Below are 20,583 nucleotides of genomic sequence, written 5' to 3' on the forward strand. Positions count from 1 at the left end.
TAAACTGAAAGCACATTAGGAGGTATGAACAGGGAGGAATGATCCCAGCAAGTAAAACCTGTTCCAGTGCTCATACCTGGCTACGACTGGAAGACAGACCTGAATTATTGTGAAGCTCTCCTTGAATGTGCTGACCTGTAATTTATCTGTCTGTACTAACTGACATCAGCAGCTTTTAATGTGCTCGCTAACTGTCTCGTTTAGTCGTTTATTTTAAGTATTTCTCCAAAATCAATATGAGCGTCCCTTTTTAGGAGCAAAGAATCGCAGCTTTAATTAGCGTCTGACTTCAGATCAGCCCCCTCAGACTGCAGGTCAGGTCTGTCCTCACCTTCCCTGACCTTCGTCACGGGATGGTAGCAGAGCTGACCCTTCGTCTCGTCGTCTCAATTCACGCCGGCTTTCCCGTCTTTGCAGCCGTCCTTCATTGTGTGCTGCTGTGATGGATCACGGATAGCTTGATTATGCGTTGCTCTCATAAATAAAAGCGTAATCACTGGTTGAGAATGTCACAACATCCCTCCCTCCTCCCTCCTCCCTCCTGGCAGATATAAAGGGAAAACCTATCGCTCCACCATCCGGATCGTCCGCCTCGCAGACCAGATCCCAGACTTCTGCCGTAAGGTGTGCGTGAAGCTGCAGTGCTGCCCGAACCTCTTCAGCCCCGTCCTCGTCGCCGACAAGTGCCCGGAGAACTGCTCCCTCCAGACGAAAACCAAATACAGTGAGTGTCTGTAATTAAACGCATCACTTCCTGCACCACAGCTATGAAGGGGACCCAAATCAAAGCCTGTGACGCTGCAGAGCGTATAATTGCCTCTGATGAGTAGCTGAGATTTGTTTTGGGTGCATTGTTTTCGACATCTGCTGTGCGTCCGCAGCCTATTACTATGGGAAGAAGAGGAAGCTGTCCAAGCCGACGGGAGGAGAGGAGCCGGCGGAGGGAGAGCCGGCCAAGCCCACGCGCCGCAGGAAGAAGAGGAAAGCTATCTTTGTGCAGAAGAAGAGACGCTCGTCCGCCGTGGACTTCACTCCCGCCGGCTCACCGCAGGTCAGATCGCGCTCCTCTTCCTCGCCGTCCTTCCTCTCTGTCTGAGTCGCGATGGAGCGTTTAAATATAAACGTCTCTACGTACGACGGAGGCAGGAAACGAGCTCAGCCGAGAGTTTTAATTTAGCTGACGAGTAATTTACATCCCGCCTGATTAAAGCCCTCACTTCTGATCGTGCTCTTGGGTTTTATGTCTGATCTGAACCACTGAAATGTGGAGCGCTGACTGGTCAGACTGGTTGGCAACTGGTTTTAGTCCCCAGCAGACATATGAAGTGAGGAGGAGGGCCGATTCTGCTCTCGACTGATTGATTATTGGGTCTCTAAAAAGAGCCGATTAACTGATGAGCCGATGGGCAGATTCAGACATTTTTGATGATCAATTAATCATTTGAGTCATTTTTAAAGCAGAATTTGTTTGCTGCAGTCAGAGGATTTCCTGTTTTTATGAAACTGAACGTTGATCGGACTAAACAACACATGTAAAGACGTCACCTGGGTGGACGATGGCAGTTTGGACATTTTCTGTCATTTTATCAACCCAACAGTCAATCAGCAACAATCGTTAGATTAATTGATAATGAAAATATCCGTTACCTGCAGACCTTTTGTTTCATATTTTAACATAAAAAGCAGCGAATTCTCCCTGAAACTCCATGATGTTGACTTATTGTGACTTCAAGTGTTTCAAACGGTGAATTATCTGTCAGTTAACTAATCAATTAATCATTTCAGCTTTGGAGTAAATAGAAAATTAGCCTAACAAATCCAAACCCTCCAGACCTCCATGATCAAATCAACTCAGTTCAGTTTTCATTAGTTTTGAATAAGAAGAGTTATAAATATTTAAGAACGGCAACTCAGATATGAGTTTGAGTTGTAGAGTGATCATGTGTGGACAGGTGCGCCTCACCTCTCTGACTCTGAGCCTTCCTCCTTCAGGACAGCGACGAGGGCGAGGAGGATGAGGAGATGGCGATGCAGTCGGGCAGCGAGGGCACCAGCTCGGAGCCGCGCGAGGACCACACCGACGCGTCCTCCGTGGAGGCGACCGGCAGCCGCCCTCGCCGGGCCGCCACGCTGCGCAGGGCCTTCAGTGCCGGCAACGCCGCGGCCAGCCAGGAGGCCCCCGAGCGCCGCAGGAGGTCGACCCGCTCGCTGTCGGCCTACAACCAGAACAACAAGTATCAGCCATCCAAAGGACAAGACATGCAGGTGCAGACAGAGAGACGACACACCGATGGAGGCTCAGCCCTCACGGTGGTTAGTAACAAGCTGACCAGATTAACCGTTAACGACAATAAGACCCACTCAAAACATGAATGAGACACATGGACTGATGAGTACTGATCCATGTTAGATCTGCCTGAACAACACATTTCAACCCTTTTCATACTGGACCAAAAAAAAACACCCAAAGGTTTTTTATTTCATGTGTGAAATAGAAATGAAGGATCTGAAACATTTTTCAGTGTGTTAGCATTAGCAGCTCCTCAGAACAGACTGAGGCAGGTTAAAGGGACACTTTTGACCACTTTAACTGTGTTTCTTTGCATGTCTGTGGTCGCACAGTGTCTCCACTCTCTAAAATACACAAACATGGTGATATCATGAATACACACAGCCTGTTTGACATGTTGTTGTGATGGTGCCACAACAATCAGACTGACTTATCTGAAGATTAACAGGAAAATCTATAATTTACTGTGTGCTTTCTTTGTGTGTGTGTGTGTGTGTGTGTGTGTGTGTGTGTGTCAGGTGGAGGAGGAGGGCCAGCTGGTCTTGGACAGAAATCCTCTGGAGTGGAGCGTAGACGAAGTTGTTCAGTTTATTAACTCGACTGACTGTGCATCCCTGGCCAACATCTTCCAGGAGCAGGTACACATACACACGCACACGCACGCACGCACGCACGCACACACACACACACACACGAGGACACTCACACACATTCCTTACCGTCATAACTACCAGACGAACCCTCTTCCTCACCCAAAGCTGATTGTAATCTTCACCCTCAAACGTCCTTTGAAGAGCCGACTAAATGTTTGTATTCTCAGCGTCTTTATCTCCTCTTTAACACAAACTATTGCACACAAACGCACAACTGATCAGAAGAGAGAAAGAAGTGGATTTACTCTGTTTTCTACTTGCAGTGTTTGTGTCTTATTGCAGCTCAGACATCAGGAGTGTTTGATAAGATACTCCTTCGTCTCGTGACGTCAGACGAGTTGATCACATGCCGATCAGCCTGCTGATCAAAACCCTCTCTCTTCCCTGACGGCTTGGATTTATTATTTTCTGGCTTGTTCAAAACAAAATACAAAATACAAAAATGGTTTTATAATAAAAATTGGATTGAAAGGACATTTAGATCACACTTTTTGTACTTATTACAGGCTAATTAGCGTTTTTAACCCTTTGTTCACATCACTTCTGTGACCAGTGTGGAGGATTGTGGTGCTGACGCTGCCCCTCACCTCAAACTCTCCTTTCCAGCCAACCTACAGTGGCTGCATAATTAGAGCCAGTGTTTGGTTTGTCCATTCTGGGCCACTGTAGAAACATGGCGGACTCTTCGTCCTGTCTGAACGTCCATCTGTCTGTCTTCCTGTGCAGGACATCGACGGTCAGGCGCTGCTGCTGCTCACCCTGCCCACCGTGCAGGAGTGCATGGACCTGAAGCTCGGCCCCGCCATCAAGCTGTGTCACCAGATTGAGCGCGTCAAGGTTGCCTTTTACAGACAGTACGCCAACTGATCCAGGAGCAGCAGCGAGTCACCGCCAAACACCCGCACAGCGGAGGGAAACGTGGTCGTGCACGACTGGGAAATGTTGGATTAGGCGCCTCCTGGTGGGATTCTTTGGTGGAGTTTTTGTGGATTTCTTGGAAGCGGGAGGGGTCGTTTTTGGAGGGGCTGTTTTGGAAAGACAAACTGAGCAGAAGAAGAAGAAGAAGAAGAAGAAGAAGAAGAAGCTGAGGATTCATTTCTGGGATTCCGTCTGTGTGAAAATGTGACGCCGCAAACACTTCCCCACATGGTCGACTCGGAGCTGGGAGTCGACCCGTGTGCTTTACTGATCTGTGAAAGTTATTTTGAGAAGCTGAGGACTCGTTTGTGAAGACATTTGTGTTTATTTCTTGCTTTTCATTTCCATTTTATTTGTGATAAGAGGAGCATTATAGCAATTAATTTAAAATGAATTATTGAGCGTAAAGAGCTCTCCCCTCCTTTTCTCTGTGACATGATTGGTTCTGAAAAGATATATTTGAAAAGTATTTAACAAACCAGGTAATAATATATTTGGAATATTTATTGTTATCCTAATTTATAAGGAGAGAAAAGAGCTGAGCAGTTATAAAATAATGTCAGCATGAACTCCTTTTCCACTGAAACGAACCCTAAAAACAGAAACCAGGATCTGCTTTGATTTCGATTCACACTTCACTTTGTTTCCAGAGAAAGAGAAGATTCATAATGACCCTGTGAAGAAACCAGCTGCGCTCACAATCACTCGAAACAATCATTCAAGCTCTTTTGTGTCCATCTATGCAAATGTGTTGCAGATATTTTTGATAAGTAAGAAAATAAATTTCTATTGATTTTTATCTGTTTATTATGACCGTTTGTCCTGCTGCTGCTACGAGTACCACACACCGAGTACTTGTACTGTAACATAATGTGTTCTACTGGCAGAAATGTCGTTCGCGACAGCAGGATCACTGAAGCGAACCCCCTGAGAAGAAGTACTCTGATCCTTTTTGATCTAAAAGTATCATCAGTTCATTTCAGTCAGATAATCAGAAGCAAGAAATGAAATGTTATTACTGAGGTTTCAACATGTAACCAGCATTTCATGTGGTTACCTGTTAGATATACTGCGTATAATGAAGTAAAAAAGGTCCCTTTGAAGTGAGGCGGAGCAGGCTGAACGCAGAAAGGAGCAGAAAGTGAAAGCAAGTGGAGGAACTTAGAAATTATACTAACAAGTTCCTGCAGTTTATGATAAATTAACTTAGTCAGTGTGGAAGACGCTGGCTCATCATTAACAAACAGTCCTAATTCATTAAAAACATGAAATAAACAACCGTCTTCTGTACATCAGGGTCTGAATCATGCAGGTATCAGTTATCAAACCATTTATCCATCCCCACCTAAAGAACATCCACCTTTTAATCCATTCATGAGAGCATATTTAGAACACGATGACGAGCTTCTGATGAGACACTTCACACCGTTCAGTCCAAATAATCTGTGCTGCGTCCCCTCAGGTTACTGCAATATCATGTAGTAGTACCAAGTAGTACTGAAGCTGTCAGTCTTTGTATTTTTCCACTCGACCATGATGAACGATGCTTTCAAACTGTCTCTTCAGCCCCTTCAGCGTTAAAACTTCAGCTGACGCTTCAACATCTACCAGTGCTTGTTTGCAGTGTGTGCACACAGCGAATGCTTGAAACAGCTTAAACTTACAGCACAAGTGAGAACACCCATGTTGTTCTACTTCATCCTCCATCATTTACACCTGGCTTACATTCAGTAACTACTTTGAAGAGAATAACCGTGTAATAACAGTGACGTCTCTGAAGAACTGGTTTTCACATGCAAAGCCACAGCGTGTTGAGGAGGATGAAGGGTTAACGTGCTCCCTCATGCATGGTGAGATATAGGAAGTCAGACCTCAGTGTGGTTAACAGAACAAACACCGTGATGCACAAAGTCACAGTGAAAGAGGAACCACACTCCTCTGTGCTGCTCGGCTGAAGCAATCAGACGCTGACATTGTTAGAGCTTTTTATCTTCATCATTTAAACACTGCAACTGAATTATTAACCGACCTTTTAACTGATTGTGGAGAAGTGTGATTAGGCTGATGAAGGCACAACCAAGCAGTCAAAGAATGCTGATTACAGCATGTAGCCCTGGAATTATTTAACATGTATGGAAATTCATACATTATATAAAATTGTGCTTTTATCAATGTTGTAATAAATTAATGTAATGTACTGAGTCTACGTCCATCGTAGATAAATGGCTGAAGTCCACTAAAAGCAAAAGATAAATAGCTGAAACAGCTAAAGGTAATGGATAAACGGCTGAAAGTTAGCATGAAGAAAGGAACAAATGGTTGAAATGCACAGCTTAAAGTAATGGGATAAATGAGTCAAACAGCTAAAAGTAACAGGATAAATGGCTGAAACAGTTAGCTAAAACCAGCACGATAAATGGCTCATAGTTAGCATAAAGTAAAGGGATAAATGGTTGAAATCGTAAGCTAAAGGTAAGGGACAGATGGCTAAAACATTTAGCTGCAGTAATGGATAAATTAGTCATCGTCACTGTGGTGTGACTGCAAACTTCACCTAAACATAGACAACTCACTGCAGATACCTCTGACAGTTAGAGTACAAACTTCAATTATTCCTTTAATGGTAAGATTTGTGATCATTACTGACAAATCCAGGGAGGTGGAAAAATGTGTTTTTGAGACAAACAAATAAATGCAGTCCAATATGTGAACACCAGCAGAGTGCTAGCAGGATGTCGACTGATGCAGATCAAGACTCATCTTAATCTGTGGTCTAATAAAAGACAGACAAACAGCCTTGACAGACACTAATGTATTCCACACAAAGCAGACAATTACACATGAAATGAGACGCCGTTTCCACAACGAGACAAAGCACAACGCCACTGAGAGCAAAAATAGAAACTGAAGCGTAGAAACAAAAGCTGCAATTTATCTCTTTTCCTTCAAAACTTTGTCTTTTCACACGAAGGTTATCGACGCCAGCGCCCGTCAACGCATTCCTCCACGTTCTCCACGCTCAAAGCCAAAGTTTCGATCCTCCATTGAAACGCCGCGAACACGTAAATCCAGATGTGGTCACGTTTATTTAAGCTGCATTTATTCAGGGTAGGCCTGCTGAGCAGACAGGCTTTGACAGCAACACCCTGCTGAATAAACAGAGTCATAAAAGGAGGCCGGGCGCAGACGGAGCTGAGCCGTAAAAAGGGAAAGCTGGTGGAGTTAAAGCCGTTACAGGCAGGTATGAGGAGACTACCTGAAGAGACACGGCGCTGTGTTTGTTTGCATTTTCGGGTGACGCTGCACATTATTCCATGACACCACTGAAAGCAGTCTGTAGGCCAAATACTCCCCACTCAAGGTCTGCTTGCTGGCTTTTTCTGGAGTTCCTGGAGGTCAGAAAAGCTGCTTTGGTTTGGGATCCTGAAGCAAACTCTTCTTTAACTTCCTCTGAGAAATGGAAGAACGATCGTCACCAGATCCTTTTGTTCTATCCAACAAAAGAATACAAACTTCTCAAATGTTGGATGTTGTTTAAATACACTGTGCAAGTTTTCCAGTAACTCTTTTACTGTATCTCACCAGACGTTTGACTCCAGAACACTATCAATCATCTGAGCAGAGTTCAGGTGCAGCAAAGATCAGATGCTGCATGAGTGGCTTCAGCTGCACCTCATCTGTATGTTGCACTGGACAAAAGCTTTGCACAAGTGAACAAATGTAAAGATGTTAAACAGTCCAGTATTTCACAAGAAGAGGAGCCCAGAATAATGTGAATTCTTCCTCTTTGCCACCCTGTTAATCATCTTAAGAGGGTGCCCACCCCATGTCGGGAACCACTTTCCTAAATTATTAGAAAGGATGCTCCAATCAGCCGCATCGGCATCTACACGGTGCACTGATTTCATTTTAGCGCCGCTACCAGATCGAGTTGGCATCAGTGAGGAAAAGGCTGATAAATGAACAATAATTTTCAATTATCACAATGAAATTCATCAGAATTCACAGCTCGCTGACGGCCGTGCTAATCTCTTCAGGAGGCAAAAGTGATAAAAGGAAATTACATTACCAAAGTCAGTTTGACAAACTCTGATTTATCAAGCAAACTGAAATGGAAAACACCGTCAGCAGCGACATTAAAGCTCCATACGTGAGCCGACGGAGCCATTAGGAAGGTGTTTTATTGGCGGAGCTGCTCCTGGTGGCAAAATAAAAGAAATTACCCCCTACGTGGCGATGATAGCTGTTTCATGTGGCAGCATAATTGCAGGTAATGCTGCGTTAGTCATGCATGCAGCACGTGGCCTGATAGGCTGATTCATCCGCACTGTTTCCTGCTCGACATCGGCCAATAGAAATCCATAAAGGCAGTGATTCACATTCAGAGTGTATTCAGATGTGTCGTGCCTCACCAGCTCTCTGTATGGGTGCAGCTGAATTCATTTAATAGCTTTCTCTCTCTCTCTCTCACTCACACACACACACACACACACACACACACACACACACACACACTTCCCCAACTCTGACACTTCGTATTGAGTCACTCCGAAAAGCTGCTACCTTATACTGTTGCCTGGCAACTACACATCAAACGTCGGCTTTGCATGTTTTTCCCGCCGTTGTTTGTGAATTCAGAAGTCATGACAGCGGAGGTGGAAGCAGGCGTCGGATGCGAAGGGAAGCCCTTCGGACGGGAGCAGGCGGGGGTTCACGTCTCACATTCAGGTGCTGCGCTTTCAATGGCTTCAGTCAAAGGTGGAGACGGATGGAGCGGCTGAGCAGGACTGACGGAGAGCTGATACCTCGTCTGACTGATCAAAGCTCGTCTTTGTCTCGATCCGTCAGCGAGACGCCGTTCAGCGGATATTTAGGATTCATCTTTGATTTTTTTTTAACCATTTTTCTGATTCCGGCGGGAAAGCAGCCACTCAGACAGCCTGACAGTGTCCAAACATTTCCAATTTTCCAATATTTCCAACTGATTGATTCCTGCACAGCAACAATTTCACACCATGTATCACATCTTTGAGCGTAAACGTTGGCCGATAAGTAACAGGAAAAGCCCTTTCTCACGTGTGAAATATCCCGCTCAGTCATTTATATCCTGGACGCAATTTTTTTAAAGTGGCTCGATGTTTTTATAAACACAATTTATCAAATGGCAAAATGAAAAGAGAGAGATGACTGAAATTATCACCTGAACCTGCAGCTTCCCTCCACCCTACGGAGCTTTAAAGAGCCTCACTTTGATTGACTCCCACGGCTCTCATGCTTATAGCTAACAAACAGAGCGATGTTTTGTCTTCGCTTTGGTTTTGACCTTTCAGAGGGCAAAGGTCAATCTTGCTTTCTTGCATTGTGATCTGTTATAAATCAACATAATTTTAAGCTTTAATATAATTTAAATGAGTAAATTCTATAAAAATGCACAGCTGTAACGAACAAGGAAATTAGCTAAAACTGTTTTTTGTACCAGGCTGTAAAAATGTTTATTTCTGCTTGAAATTTGGACATTTTCATTTCGGGGTCTATGGACAGTGGCCTTCAGGGATAGGCTGTTACTCGTGACATATAACCAATGAGATCGGGCTGTGGGCGGGACATTCAGCGATGGTACAGAGAGCACAGAGAAAAGCAGCTACATCAGAGCTAAACACCACCTTTTTTTATTTTTATTTGCTGAGTTTTCTGATCTGTTGCACCATTATTTGATGCAAACATACTTACTGATTCCTGATAGAGATTTATTCTAAAGTATTTAATGAATCCAAAATAGCACAAACTAAAATCTGATCACAAACTTCTCAATCATTAAGCCACCTGTTCGGTTGTAGCGTCAACACCAGACCTCTGTGGAGGATTTGTTGACTTTTTTAGTGAGTATGTGGTCCGTTATTTTTTTTTTTCTTGACTGGAAAAATATTTATATCGCTCCCTCCTCCTACATACTGAACCCACAGCTGAATGGAACAAGCTCGTGCCCCCTCTCTCGCTCTCTCTGTGGGCTGTTCGAGTCACTCTGGGTAATGTAGGAAATCACAGACTGAAAGTGGTTGTACAAAAAAGCTGATTCCACCCTGAAAACGGAGGCTTGCTTGGAGTGAGAGTCTGCAGGAATCCACGTCTGCTTCACAGATCGCACTCATAGCAAAGCTGCAGTCTCTGTTAGCGCTTGGGTTTAGCGTCCCGCTGCACCTCAGAGCTGCCATCGGGTCATTATCCTGGAGCGGCTCGGTGAAGAGCTTCAAGGACTCCTCTGTGGGTGAGTCTGAGAGGAAAAAGGTGGGAGGCAGAGGTTCAAGAAGAGGAGGAGGAGTGCACCGGAGGATGACTGAGGGGGAGGGAAAGCGAGCGAGCTGAGGTCTGGTGGTTGGAAAGGAGAACGATACAGAAAACACTTACTGATGCATGTTTGTCGACAGCGAGCGTGGAGCTTTATTAAGAGTTAGATCTGTTGATTCAGTGGAGTTTTATTAAACTTATCATGACTGTTTTTAATAAACCACAGGAACATTGTGTGGAACGTTTGGGTGTAAATATATCTGCTATTTTAAGCAGAGTTTGTGTGAGAGGAGGTGATAAAACTTCACGCCTTAATGGCTGCAGTCACATGTGATCTGATAAGTGTGTCTGTAGATAAAGAGCCTTTTAAACTTACACTTCTTATTGTCAACATGCAGTAATTTAATCTGATGTATGGCTGCTAACACGAGCTCATGCATTCGTGTTTTGTCTTTTCTGTGAAAGTCAAAAACTCCACTGCACCACACGCTCTATAACAATGCGTGTTGAAGGTCATGTGAAATGGCCGAAAGCTCCAGAGCAAGTGAGCCAAGGCCAAGACTGAACCGCCAACCCAAGGCCGAAGTCTGTGGGTTTTCACCACGGACTGCATGAACCAAGAGGACGGGACATCGCCCACCGGTTTGAAGCCTTGACTTCGGCATTTTGGTCGTTGCCATCTTGTTTTTTGACCATAAGTGACCATAAATGGATAAGAGGGTGGAGGCTGGTTAGCAAGACGCATCCGTAGTTCATGTTAACAATAATAGAAATTGGGATGCTAATTTTGGCTAGTGAACACATGCTTAGAGCGAGTCTTTTTAGTACAACCAAACAGTGAAAACGACATTTTTAGGCAACCAAAATGACATAATTAACTTTCATAAATAGGCAAAAAACATGGACAACACCCAGAAACATACTCATCATCTATTTTCCTCTAAATGGGACCGTAATGTCCAAAATGAGCATCATGTATCATGTATTGAAGAAGACTGAGACCATAAACTCATCAGGAAACTGTTTACTGAGGTAATAAATCAAGTGATGAGTAAGGTCAGTTTCCCATAGACTTCTACACATAAGTAGACAGGCTGCTTCTGAGCTTTTGTCCGTGTCACATGGTCTTTAAAGGGCCTATCAGTCACTACTTTAATCTGAAGGTTGCTCTCACGTCTGAATAACACTCCAACACGTCCTCGTATGCTCTCTTTTCCCTCCCACACGTTAACCCTCCTGCCACTCCCTCCCGGCCTGCCGCCGTTCCCATCACCTGATTTCCACCGCCCACCCGCTCACCTGCAGACGTGTTCCCACATTCCCCGGTTAGCCGCCGAGCGCGTACGTGTGCCGACCCAGACTGTCTGTTGTGCCTACACGTTGGCTTCCCGGCCTTTTGTTCTGCCTGCCCTAACCTGCATGATCCCCTGCCTGACTCCTTTCTGGATAAGTTGCTGCTTTTGTCCACATGTAAACATCAACCTCTGCCTAACCTGCTTGTCTCTGAGACGTGGGTTCGCAGCAATAATCCAACAGCCAGCTGCGCAGATAAAAACGGACATCCAACAAAACAAACAGCCTGCGAGCAAACAGGAACTACTTCAGCAGACGTCACTCTCGACTAACTTGAGTGATGAAACTGAATCCATCAGTGTGTTTGTTGCGAGAAGAGGGGGCGAGCGTCTCTCTGGTGCCAAATACCGTGCGAGCACCGAGGCTTTCGTGTCAGAATCAAGCTGAGAGGAGCATTAACGCATTAACAGTCACTTCCAGTGTGTCCGAATGACACAAAGACGTCCCTCGAACGGACACGTGAAGAAGTTTGTGTTTGAAAAGAGCTTCAGACGACGAGATCCGCTCAGAGCTGCACATCTGATACGAAGCATAAAAAGTACTTGGACTGATTACGGCTGTCCTGTAGATTTAATGAGCTCTGCTAAATCTTCCCTCCTCTTAGAAAATAAAGTCTACAACATGACGCTGATGAACATGTTAACTGCAGCGATGTTAACATTATATCCACTACTTAAACTGGTCATAAAATCCACAGAAATGTGTTAAAAACCTGCTGAAAATCCATTAACCTGCAGCCTCAGGAAACCCTAAATCGCACAGGTACATCAGGACAACAGTCTGCATGCTATGTTACACTGTGGGTAACCATAGAAACAGTACTTTTATGCTTCACACAGCATTAGCAGCGATGTCAGCAGTCAAACTAACCTCAGCGTGCGTTAAAACGACCACAAACTCTGATAAAAACCAAAGATGACTCACACAAAGTCCTGCTTTCTCACGCAGGCACGGCATGGAAGTGATCAGGACTCTATAAGTACAATTTGATGCACTTGAGTCAATTAATGAAGTAACTGATCACAGAAAGCTCTTTGCCAGCAGCTAAAATCACCTCTAAAACAGAAATAACAAACGTTTTCTGCGTCCAGCCTCTCAAATATACAGACTCTTATTGTTTAAACTACAGGATGATCACTTTGTGATCAGTGCAAAGATCATACATTTAATGTTTGAGCCTCTTTGATTTTTGTACATTTCCGCTTCAGTATCAGTGTGAAAGATTCTTCAATCAATCCACAAATCGATGATAAGCTAATGGTTATTATTCACAATTGACCTTTTAAAACTCACACTGAGGACGCACAAAACAAAATGTGTTTATCTTTGAATACTGCGGGAATTTGACTACCTTATGAGGACAAAACACAAGTCCACATAAGGCAAATCATTCAGTTTCAGGGAGAATACTTCAGGATGAGGTGAGGATCAGGCTGGCTGTGGCTGTGCTTAAGGTAGAAAATGAATGGAAGTGTATGTGATGTCCCCAGAAGTGATGGAAGAGTGTGTGTGTGTGTGTGTGTGTAGATACGAGTGGATGTGGGGGAAGGCAAGGTGTATGGTTAACCATAGACTGAGCTTCTTTTACACACAGACACACACACACACACACACACACACACAGACACACAAAAACATCACTTGCATTGCACTGCAGACTTGAAATCTAGGTCACAGTAACAAACACACACACACACACACACACACACACACACACACACACAGTGTGTTTAAAGGCTCGACAGAGAGAGAGAACAATCAGGCGTGATGAGGACGAGGCTCGATCTGTCAGCTCACCACTGAACTAACCCTTACAGCAGAGCCCCCCCCCCCCCCTCCGAAAACAGTGAGATTTAATCAGCGTTTGGGCGCTCGCAGCCTCTCCCGCGCCGTCTTTTGATGAGGTGTTGCGCTGCTCTTCTCCGCTGCAGCCTCTCCACCTGCCGTGTTTCCAGACAGTAGACGTGTGAACTTGTTGCAGTCAGCTGTGGGCTGAAGTGTGAGCAGACAGCAGAGAGCATCGTATACTATGAAGAATATTCGAAACATGTTCGATATTTCCACTGAAACCTGGAAAGTCAGCGTCACAAGTGCTGCAGAAATAAGAGTTGTGGAAACAGAACCGCTGCCTACAGCTCAGATGCTAAAAAAAGTACAAATACAGGAAAATCCTCCTTAAATAAATACATAAAATATTACTGTTCGGGGGCCCCCTAGAGGAGGCGGGCCCTCAGTTTACGTGAGCCTGGAGCCAGACTTGATAATGCTTTATTAAAAAAGTGAAAAGGAAATTGGAAAAATGGCTGCTATCCACTGTTGGAGGTCTCCACCCAAAAGCTCCAAACAAACATCTCGATTTGCAGAAAATTAGCTTAAAACTTAGAAAGCTTTTAGACGGGAAACTAACCAGTGTTTGAGCACAGAGATCGTCTCTTGTGTGAACAGCATGCGCAGAAAAACGAAGACTTAAAGGTCCACTGACAAACTCTTTGGAGCTTTCAGCTTCATCCAACAGACTGGAGCAGCCTCAGGTGTAATCACATGACTTAACCTCTTTAATCATCCTCCAACTGTCCCAAAAACGAGCCAGTCACTACAAACTGTTGCTGTGCTGCCAAAAAAAGAGTCAGATTCAGGTGGAGGTTCACAAATGTCGCTTTAACACTTGGAAATGTGGAGGAGGTGAAGCACAAGTGTAGTAGTGAGTTTATGTCAAACAGAATTAGCAAATAATCCCATTCAGTCCAAACTTTTGTCAAATCGGGATTGTATTTTTAGAATTATGATATTGAATTTTGATGGTTTAATTGAGTCTGATGTCAGCTGTTATTTAGGTGCAGCTTTGGTTACTTTATGCTCTTTAATGGCTGCTGAGGTCAGTCAGTCTGTGTGTGTGTGTGTGTGTGACGTCTTTATTCTCTCCAAACACGACATGAAATCCTCTGCAGGTTTGGAACACATCCACGCACTGAAAACCAGCACGGAGGCTCAAACAGGAACCCGTCGCTGTTTCCTCCTGACAGAACGACAGAAAACTCACATTCACGGCTGTTTTACAGCAGACCGTGAACAAACTGCATAATTCAGTAGCTGCGATGGAAATCTCTCCGTGTGATCCTCTGCATTTGGCCTGCATCCACAGGACTGTAAAAAATACACCAACAAATAGAAGAAGAGCGGATCAACCAGCGGCTGCGTTCTCGACCAGCCCGCCGTGCACGGCCGACGTCCGTCTGCAGACCAGGGTCCAAACTTCTCCACGTCCCCGGCCTCCGGGAGCAATCCGTCTTTATTTCTAATGAATGGCGCGGCGAGATGCGTGTATCCCTGCATCAACAGATCGCAATCTGACTCCAGCAAGGCATGTCTCATAAATTATGCGCTGGCTGAGCTTTTGATAAGCTAATAGACGTCTGAGTGGAGGCAAATTGATGCCGCGCTCATGTGATTCAGGCAGAGAGACACGATTCACTATTGATTAATGTTTAGCGGGGGCTGAGCGGTGGCCTATCTTGAACATCACACCTCTGTTTATACGACAGAGCACTTTCCTCTCTATTGTTCATTATTCATTAGTCATCTGGACCGCCTGTGGGACTCCCTCCCATCTGCCACGGCTCCATTTCCATATGCCTGGCTCGACCAAGCGAGGCATACATCTGATATGTGGAGGGAGAGGGAAGCAGAGGGAGGGCATAAATTCATCTCTTTTTTGCTCCCTTCATCTCTCTTTCAAAAGGTAATGCATTGGTTGATGCTATCGTTGGGGGAAGTGATGAAATGATAAAACTGGAAATAAATTGCTGCTTTGAAGGGAGACGGCAGAGTGCTGGGACACAACAGGACCGGTGTGGGAGGAAAGAAGAGTGTTTGAGTGCTGCGGGTGGGCGGCAGGGGAGGGAATTTGAAAAGAAAGAAACAGAAATGTATAATTAGGAGTTGGCCGAGCAGCCTGCCTACATGGAAACTCACATTGAATAATTTGACGCAGGAAACGCTTTTAAAAAAAAAGAAAAAAAAAAAACATTCACAGTTCAACTTATTTTTCACTCATTGATGATTGTTTTACGCACACCTTTAAAAACTTTATTAAGACACAAAGTGGAACAACGGGGCGACGAGCAGGAGCGGTAAATTTAATATATTCGTGTTAAAACGGGAAACCAGTGACTGAGCGTCGGTGCTCCTGCAGAGTTTGAAGCTTCTGCTAAATTAACTAAATTTGCACCGGAGCTTCTCAACGTGGAGCAGCTGGATGTGCAGACGGAGCCGTGACTGGAGTGTTTGACAGAGAAAATAGATTTAATTTTCTCCCCCTATGCTCTGTAAGACATGAGGTGCACGTGAAGTCACACTCAGGACGAGCTGACGGCTCTGCAGAGCCCTGCCAGACGCTTTGGAGAATAAAGATTAGAACGATGTCTGCTAACGATGCAAACATGCACCTTCTGGACCTTCACGCCCTCTTCACCACCTCTCAGACCCCCAGGCAGCCACCTCAGACCACCTCGAGCCAATAACAGAATCTCTTTCATTCCCACCGTGACACTCGTTTTCAACGAGGCCACGCGCACGGCGGCTTCTTCTCGAGCCGCTCTGCACACCTGCTCTTATTCACTAACCCAATTGTGTGTGTTTTAATGCAATTTTCTGTGTGTTTCAGTGTGCTTTTATGTTGTTTGTCAGCCCCTAACCGAAGACAATTTTCTGTCATTATGGGACAGACAATAAAGTTTTTGAAGCCTTGAATGGTTTGCAACCGCGGCAGAGGAACATTTATTTTAGGACAACCGAGAGCAGGTAGGACGGCGCTGGAGGGACGCAGTGGGAGACGACAGGCGAGACACAGTGGACCTTACTTCTACACGATGGGCAATGCATCCTTTGTTTATTTGAAGGGTAAAGAGGACAATAATCTACACCGACATTTAAAAAACAGAGCTGTAACTGTGCTTCGCTTCTGTAAAGGTGGAGGAGTGACTGGGTAGAAAAGCACCATCTCACCTTCACCCCTGAAAACAGGTACGGTCGGCCCCGATGCTCTAACAACACGCACACTGGGTGAAACCGCATCGACACTTCTTACAGGAACTGACTGCAGGTTAAGGATTTTCCTTCGACGCATACAGGATGCAATCAATCAAAGCGCCTCATATCCATCACATCAGAGGGGTGACGCTGACTGACAGGAGAGCAGACTTCTAATCACAAATCAAATTGATTCCAGATATTGTTGTCGTTGAATGGAGCTTCTGAATCTGACCTCCTCTTCTTAAAAGTACAATTAGCAAAACAAATAAAAATCCTTCATTTCAAGAAGTGCTTCAGTATCAGAAAATGTGTGAGCGGTAAAACCAAACAGAGGAATCGCTCGTGTTGATGCATCAATAAGGAAACTCAGATGATATCGTGATCATATCTATCAGGAAATTCAAGTTTTGTTAGCTTGCGGTTTGAAGATTTTCACATTTTCTTCTACGGGTTGAAAAGGAGTAAATCACAGCCTTAGCAGTAAAGTTCAGTACTTATCTTGGACTCTTGTTCTTGGTTTTACTGCCACACTGTCATCTTTGCTGCTGGTTTGTGTGCTCGGCCCTCGGGGGCAGGGCCGTCAGTAACGTGAGACCCGGGCCGCGTTGACGGCTGGGGGGTCCGTCTCTGGAGGGTCGATGAGACGCTGCTCTCCTCTTCCTCGCCGCGTCAGGGAAATTCAAACCCTCGCCGGACTCAGACGACACATTAGCACACGAAGGCCGCGGCCGTGCATCGGGCTGATCCTGACTTTCATTGGAGATCGCATGTCAGAGCGTCAGCGTCATCGACTTCTGTTGTGACCAAAGTTTCCTCCTGAACAAAAGTGCAGAAAAGGCGTCTGGAGAAGCTGCAGCGTCGCTCTCTGGTTTAACTCTTCACGCCGTCAGTGCCTCAAACACATGAATGTTCTTCACTTTAGATTTCGCTCATCAGACAGACGTTCAATGATCCCACGTGGGGAAATTCAAATGTCTCAGCAGCAAAAATAACTACAAACACTTCGCAGAGTTCCCAGAAGGAACTTATTTAGTCCAAAACCCAAAAATATTCAATTCATACGAAACAGAAAAAACTGAACAACCTCACACGAAACATCTGGCACCGTTCCCCCATAAACGACACGAACGAGTAGTTCTCACCAGAAAAAGAGGAAACGCTCCATATTTCTACTCTTTCATATAAAATAAATTACTTCTTATCTAAAAATACTTGTTTTTACTGCGTTTTCAGCAGAAGTTGGGACAGGAGCAAATAAAGACTGGGAAAGACGTGGAATGCTCCAAAAACACCTGTTTGGAACAGGTAAACAGGTAAACAGGTTGGAAACAGGTGAGAGAATCATGATTGGGTATGAAAGGGGCATCCTGGAGAGGCTCGGTGAGGGTGGAGCGACGTTCACCACTTTGGTTATATCATACAGACACTGGTGGAAAGTAACAAAGTACATATAAGCTGTACTAAGGTATAAGCACCGAACTTTAATACAATTTTAGGTACCTTTACTTCCTTTACATGCTACTTTATACCTCAACTACACTACAAATATCAAGTTTTACTTCCCTGCACGATTCTCCCTTTTAACCAACGACACTAAGCACCGCAAACAAATCAACGCATCAATAAAAGGCCACAGAGTAACATGAAATGTTCTGTTTACTGGACATACTGAGCAGCGTTGTAGTTAAAATACTGGATGCAGGACTTGTTTACATGGAGCTGTGTTTACTGCCTATGATAAAACTTATTCATGCAGCTCAGACAGTTTCTAATTTTTCCTTCCTCCTGGTTTCCTCCTCACTCCTCTGTATATGGTATGTGCTCTGTCCTCCACACCGTCCAGATGTTTAACGCCAGGCATCGCAATTATCATGCTCTATTTGTGTGCACATGTGCGCTCACCCAGCGTGTATGTACATGTGTCTTTTTTTTTTTTTTTTAGGCAGATTTCACTTCACCTGGTCTTCAACGTTGCGGCTCTCCTTTGCTCTCAAACAGCTGACTCATTTCCTGTTGCGTCTCCGTTCTGTATCGTCAACTGCTGCACAGCCATGTCACACTTTAGTTATGCATCAGCTCGCTGCACCGCATGCAAAGGTGTGTGTGTGTGTGTGTGTGTGTGTGTGTGTGTGTTGTGAGCAGGTAGCATGTGTGTGTTTTTCCTGCTCAGTTTCAGTTGTAGTTTTTTTGTTTTAACTGAAAAAAACGCTCCGTGCTCGGCTTATAATAATCCATGTGCTGGTATGCAATATGAATGTGAAGGCGGGGGGTCGTGTGTGTAAAAGATGGCTGGGTGGAGGAGGAGTGGGGGTGGGGGGGCTGTTGCAGCAGCTGGTTGGCTGCTGGGCAGGTTTCCATGGTAACGTGTGTAAAAAGAGTATAGGCTCCGTCCCTCAGTCCCGTATTGATGCTCTGTACAAAAGAATAAGGTTTTACAGTTCCATGGCCTCCACTCTGTCTGCCTCTGTCTGCCTGTCTGTCATCAATCCTTCATCTGAACTGCTCCTCATAAAAAAAAAACAGCTAATTGAACATGAGAGACATTAAAATACGAGTGTTATTAATAGACTCGCCATCCCTCTGAAACAATGTGCAAGAACAGGAAAATTTTTACACCTCATCTCATCCAAATTCACCGTTTTCCACAGACGGGAAACTGATTAGAGGGGGAGGAAAAGAGCCTTTGCTGGATTTGCTGCTGCTCATACTAATTTATTCGTTTGTTCAGATCCCCATTAGCTGCAACCAAGGTAGCGGCTATTCTTCCAGGCATCCACATGGAAACACAAAACATTTCCACGCAGCACATCAGAACTAAAGCACACACACCTCTGACCCTAAAGCCAGATCCCCTCACGAACACGCAGCCCCCTCCCAAACAAGAAAAACACCACGATGACAACAAGCTCCCACGTGATATGAAGGCACACATATTCAGCTTTAATTAAACGCTTATGAGCATTCACATAAGCTCTTTATTAATATCATAAAGCACTCATTAATGCCTTATTCTGGGTTATTAAGGGTTAAGGTTATTAAGACTTTAATTCACGCACAACTCCCTTACTATCAATAAGCAGCAAGTAGGAGGTTATTGAGGGAAAACTCTTAGTTAATGACCTAGCAGTTGTAGCATATGGTCATGCATAATAAGGCTTTAATAAGGGCTTTATAAAGAGCCAGTATGCTACTAATACGCATGCTGAAAGGCGGCTGGTTAATGGTGAATATGTGCACTCTAATCACACTAATAATAAGTAGATCTAGTGTAAAATGGAAACAACAAGCCGAGGACAGGAAAGCCTTCTGTGGCACAAAGTAGAACAAACAGCACGTTTTCTAGCTGCTATTTAAAGTAGCTGCTCTGTATTCAGCTCTTGCAGGAAGATGAATTCAGTGCAATGCATGGGGAAACCCAGCGAAGGACTTCTGCGGTCGCGCTCACAAAAATAGTTCAGCATGTTTGAAAAACCGCCTACAGGGGGACCATATCACGTCCCCCTCGGACCTGAGGCCGAGTAATATCATCTCTGCTGGCAGAGACGCAGTTTTAGGGTCTGTGGTGAAATCACTGATGTTACTGTTCAGATGGTCTGACCCTTTGACAGGTCCTGCTTTAAAAACACGCTCAACAGACCAGCTTTGTTCAACAATTCGAGTCCAAACTGGACCTTTTAAAAAGTAAAACTGCACACGAAAGCCCTAAAATATGCAGAAAATGTTAAAATGTATTATGTATTTTAATGTTTTTCTACAGGCTGACTCCTGGTGTGATTAACTGGCAGACTGAAGAAAAAAAGTGCTAGTCAGAATAAAATGAATGAGACCAACGCTGTGAAGACCGTCAGCCTTGAATGACCTCTGCATTACATGCGGCAGGTTGCTTTTGGCAGGAAATCTGATGGATTGCTTCACATTGGAAAGGAGATGGGGGGGGGGGGGGGGGTGATCTTTGCAAACAAACCAACCACCTGCAGATATTTAGGTCTAAGTTGGAAAGAGCCGAAGACAGAGAAAACAGATTGACAAAGCAGAGAACGCTGATGCTGTTCT

The 20,583-nt window shown here is 44.7% G+C and overlaps 1 protein-coding gene across 4 annotated transcripts in view; it reads left to right on the forward strand.

Moving 5' to 3' along the window:
- Positions 1–4,668, forward strand: part of sfmbt2 (Scm like with four mbt domains 2) — a 40,782-nt gene extending 36,114 nt beyond the window's left edge. For 3 of the 4 annotated variants that reach the window (XM_076722459.1, XM_076722461.1, XM_076722460.1), the window contains 5 exons: positions 549–724; positions 882–1,051; positions 1,993–2,313; positions 2,809–2,928; positions 3,670–4,668. In XM_076722459.1, the coding sequence (XP_076578574.1) occupies positions 549–724; positions 882–1,051; positions 1,993–2,313; positions 2,809–2,928; positions 3,670–3,810 (928 nt within the window). In that variant the 3' untranslated portion in view covers positions 3,811–4,668. The remainder of the gene's footprint in view (positions 1–548; positions 725–881; positions 1,052–1,992; positions 2,314–2,808; positions 2,929–3,669) is intronic. The other variant, XM_076722462.1, reaches the window with a different exon arrangement.
- The last annotated feature ends 15,915 nt before the right edge of the window (positions 4,669–20,583 follow it).

Source organism: Chaetodon auriga, chromosome 22, assembly GCF_051107435.1.
Source record: "Chaetodon auriga isolate fChaAug3 chromosome 22, fChaAug3.hap1, whole genome shotgun sequence".
In the NCBI taxonomy this organism is placed as follows: domain Eukaryota; kingdom Metazoa; phylum Chordata; class Actinopteri; order Chaetodontiformes; family Chaetodontidae; genus Chaetodon; species Chaetodon auriga.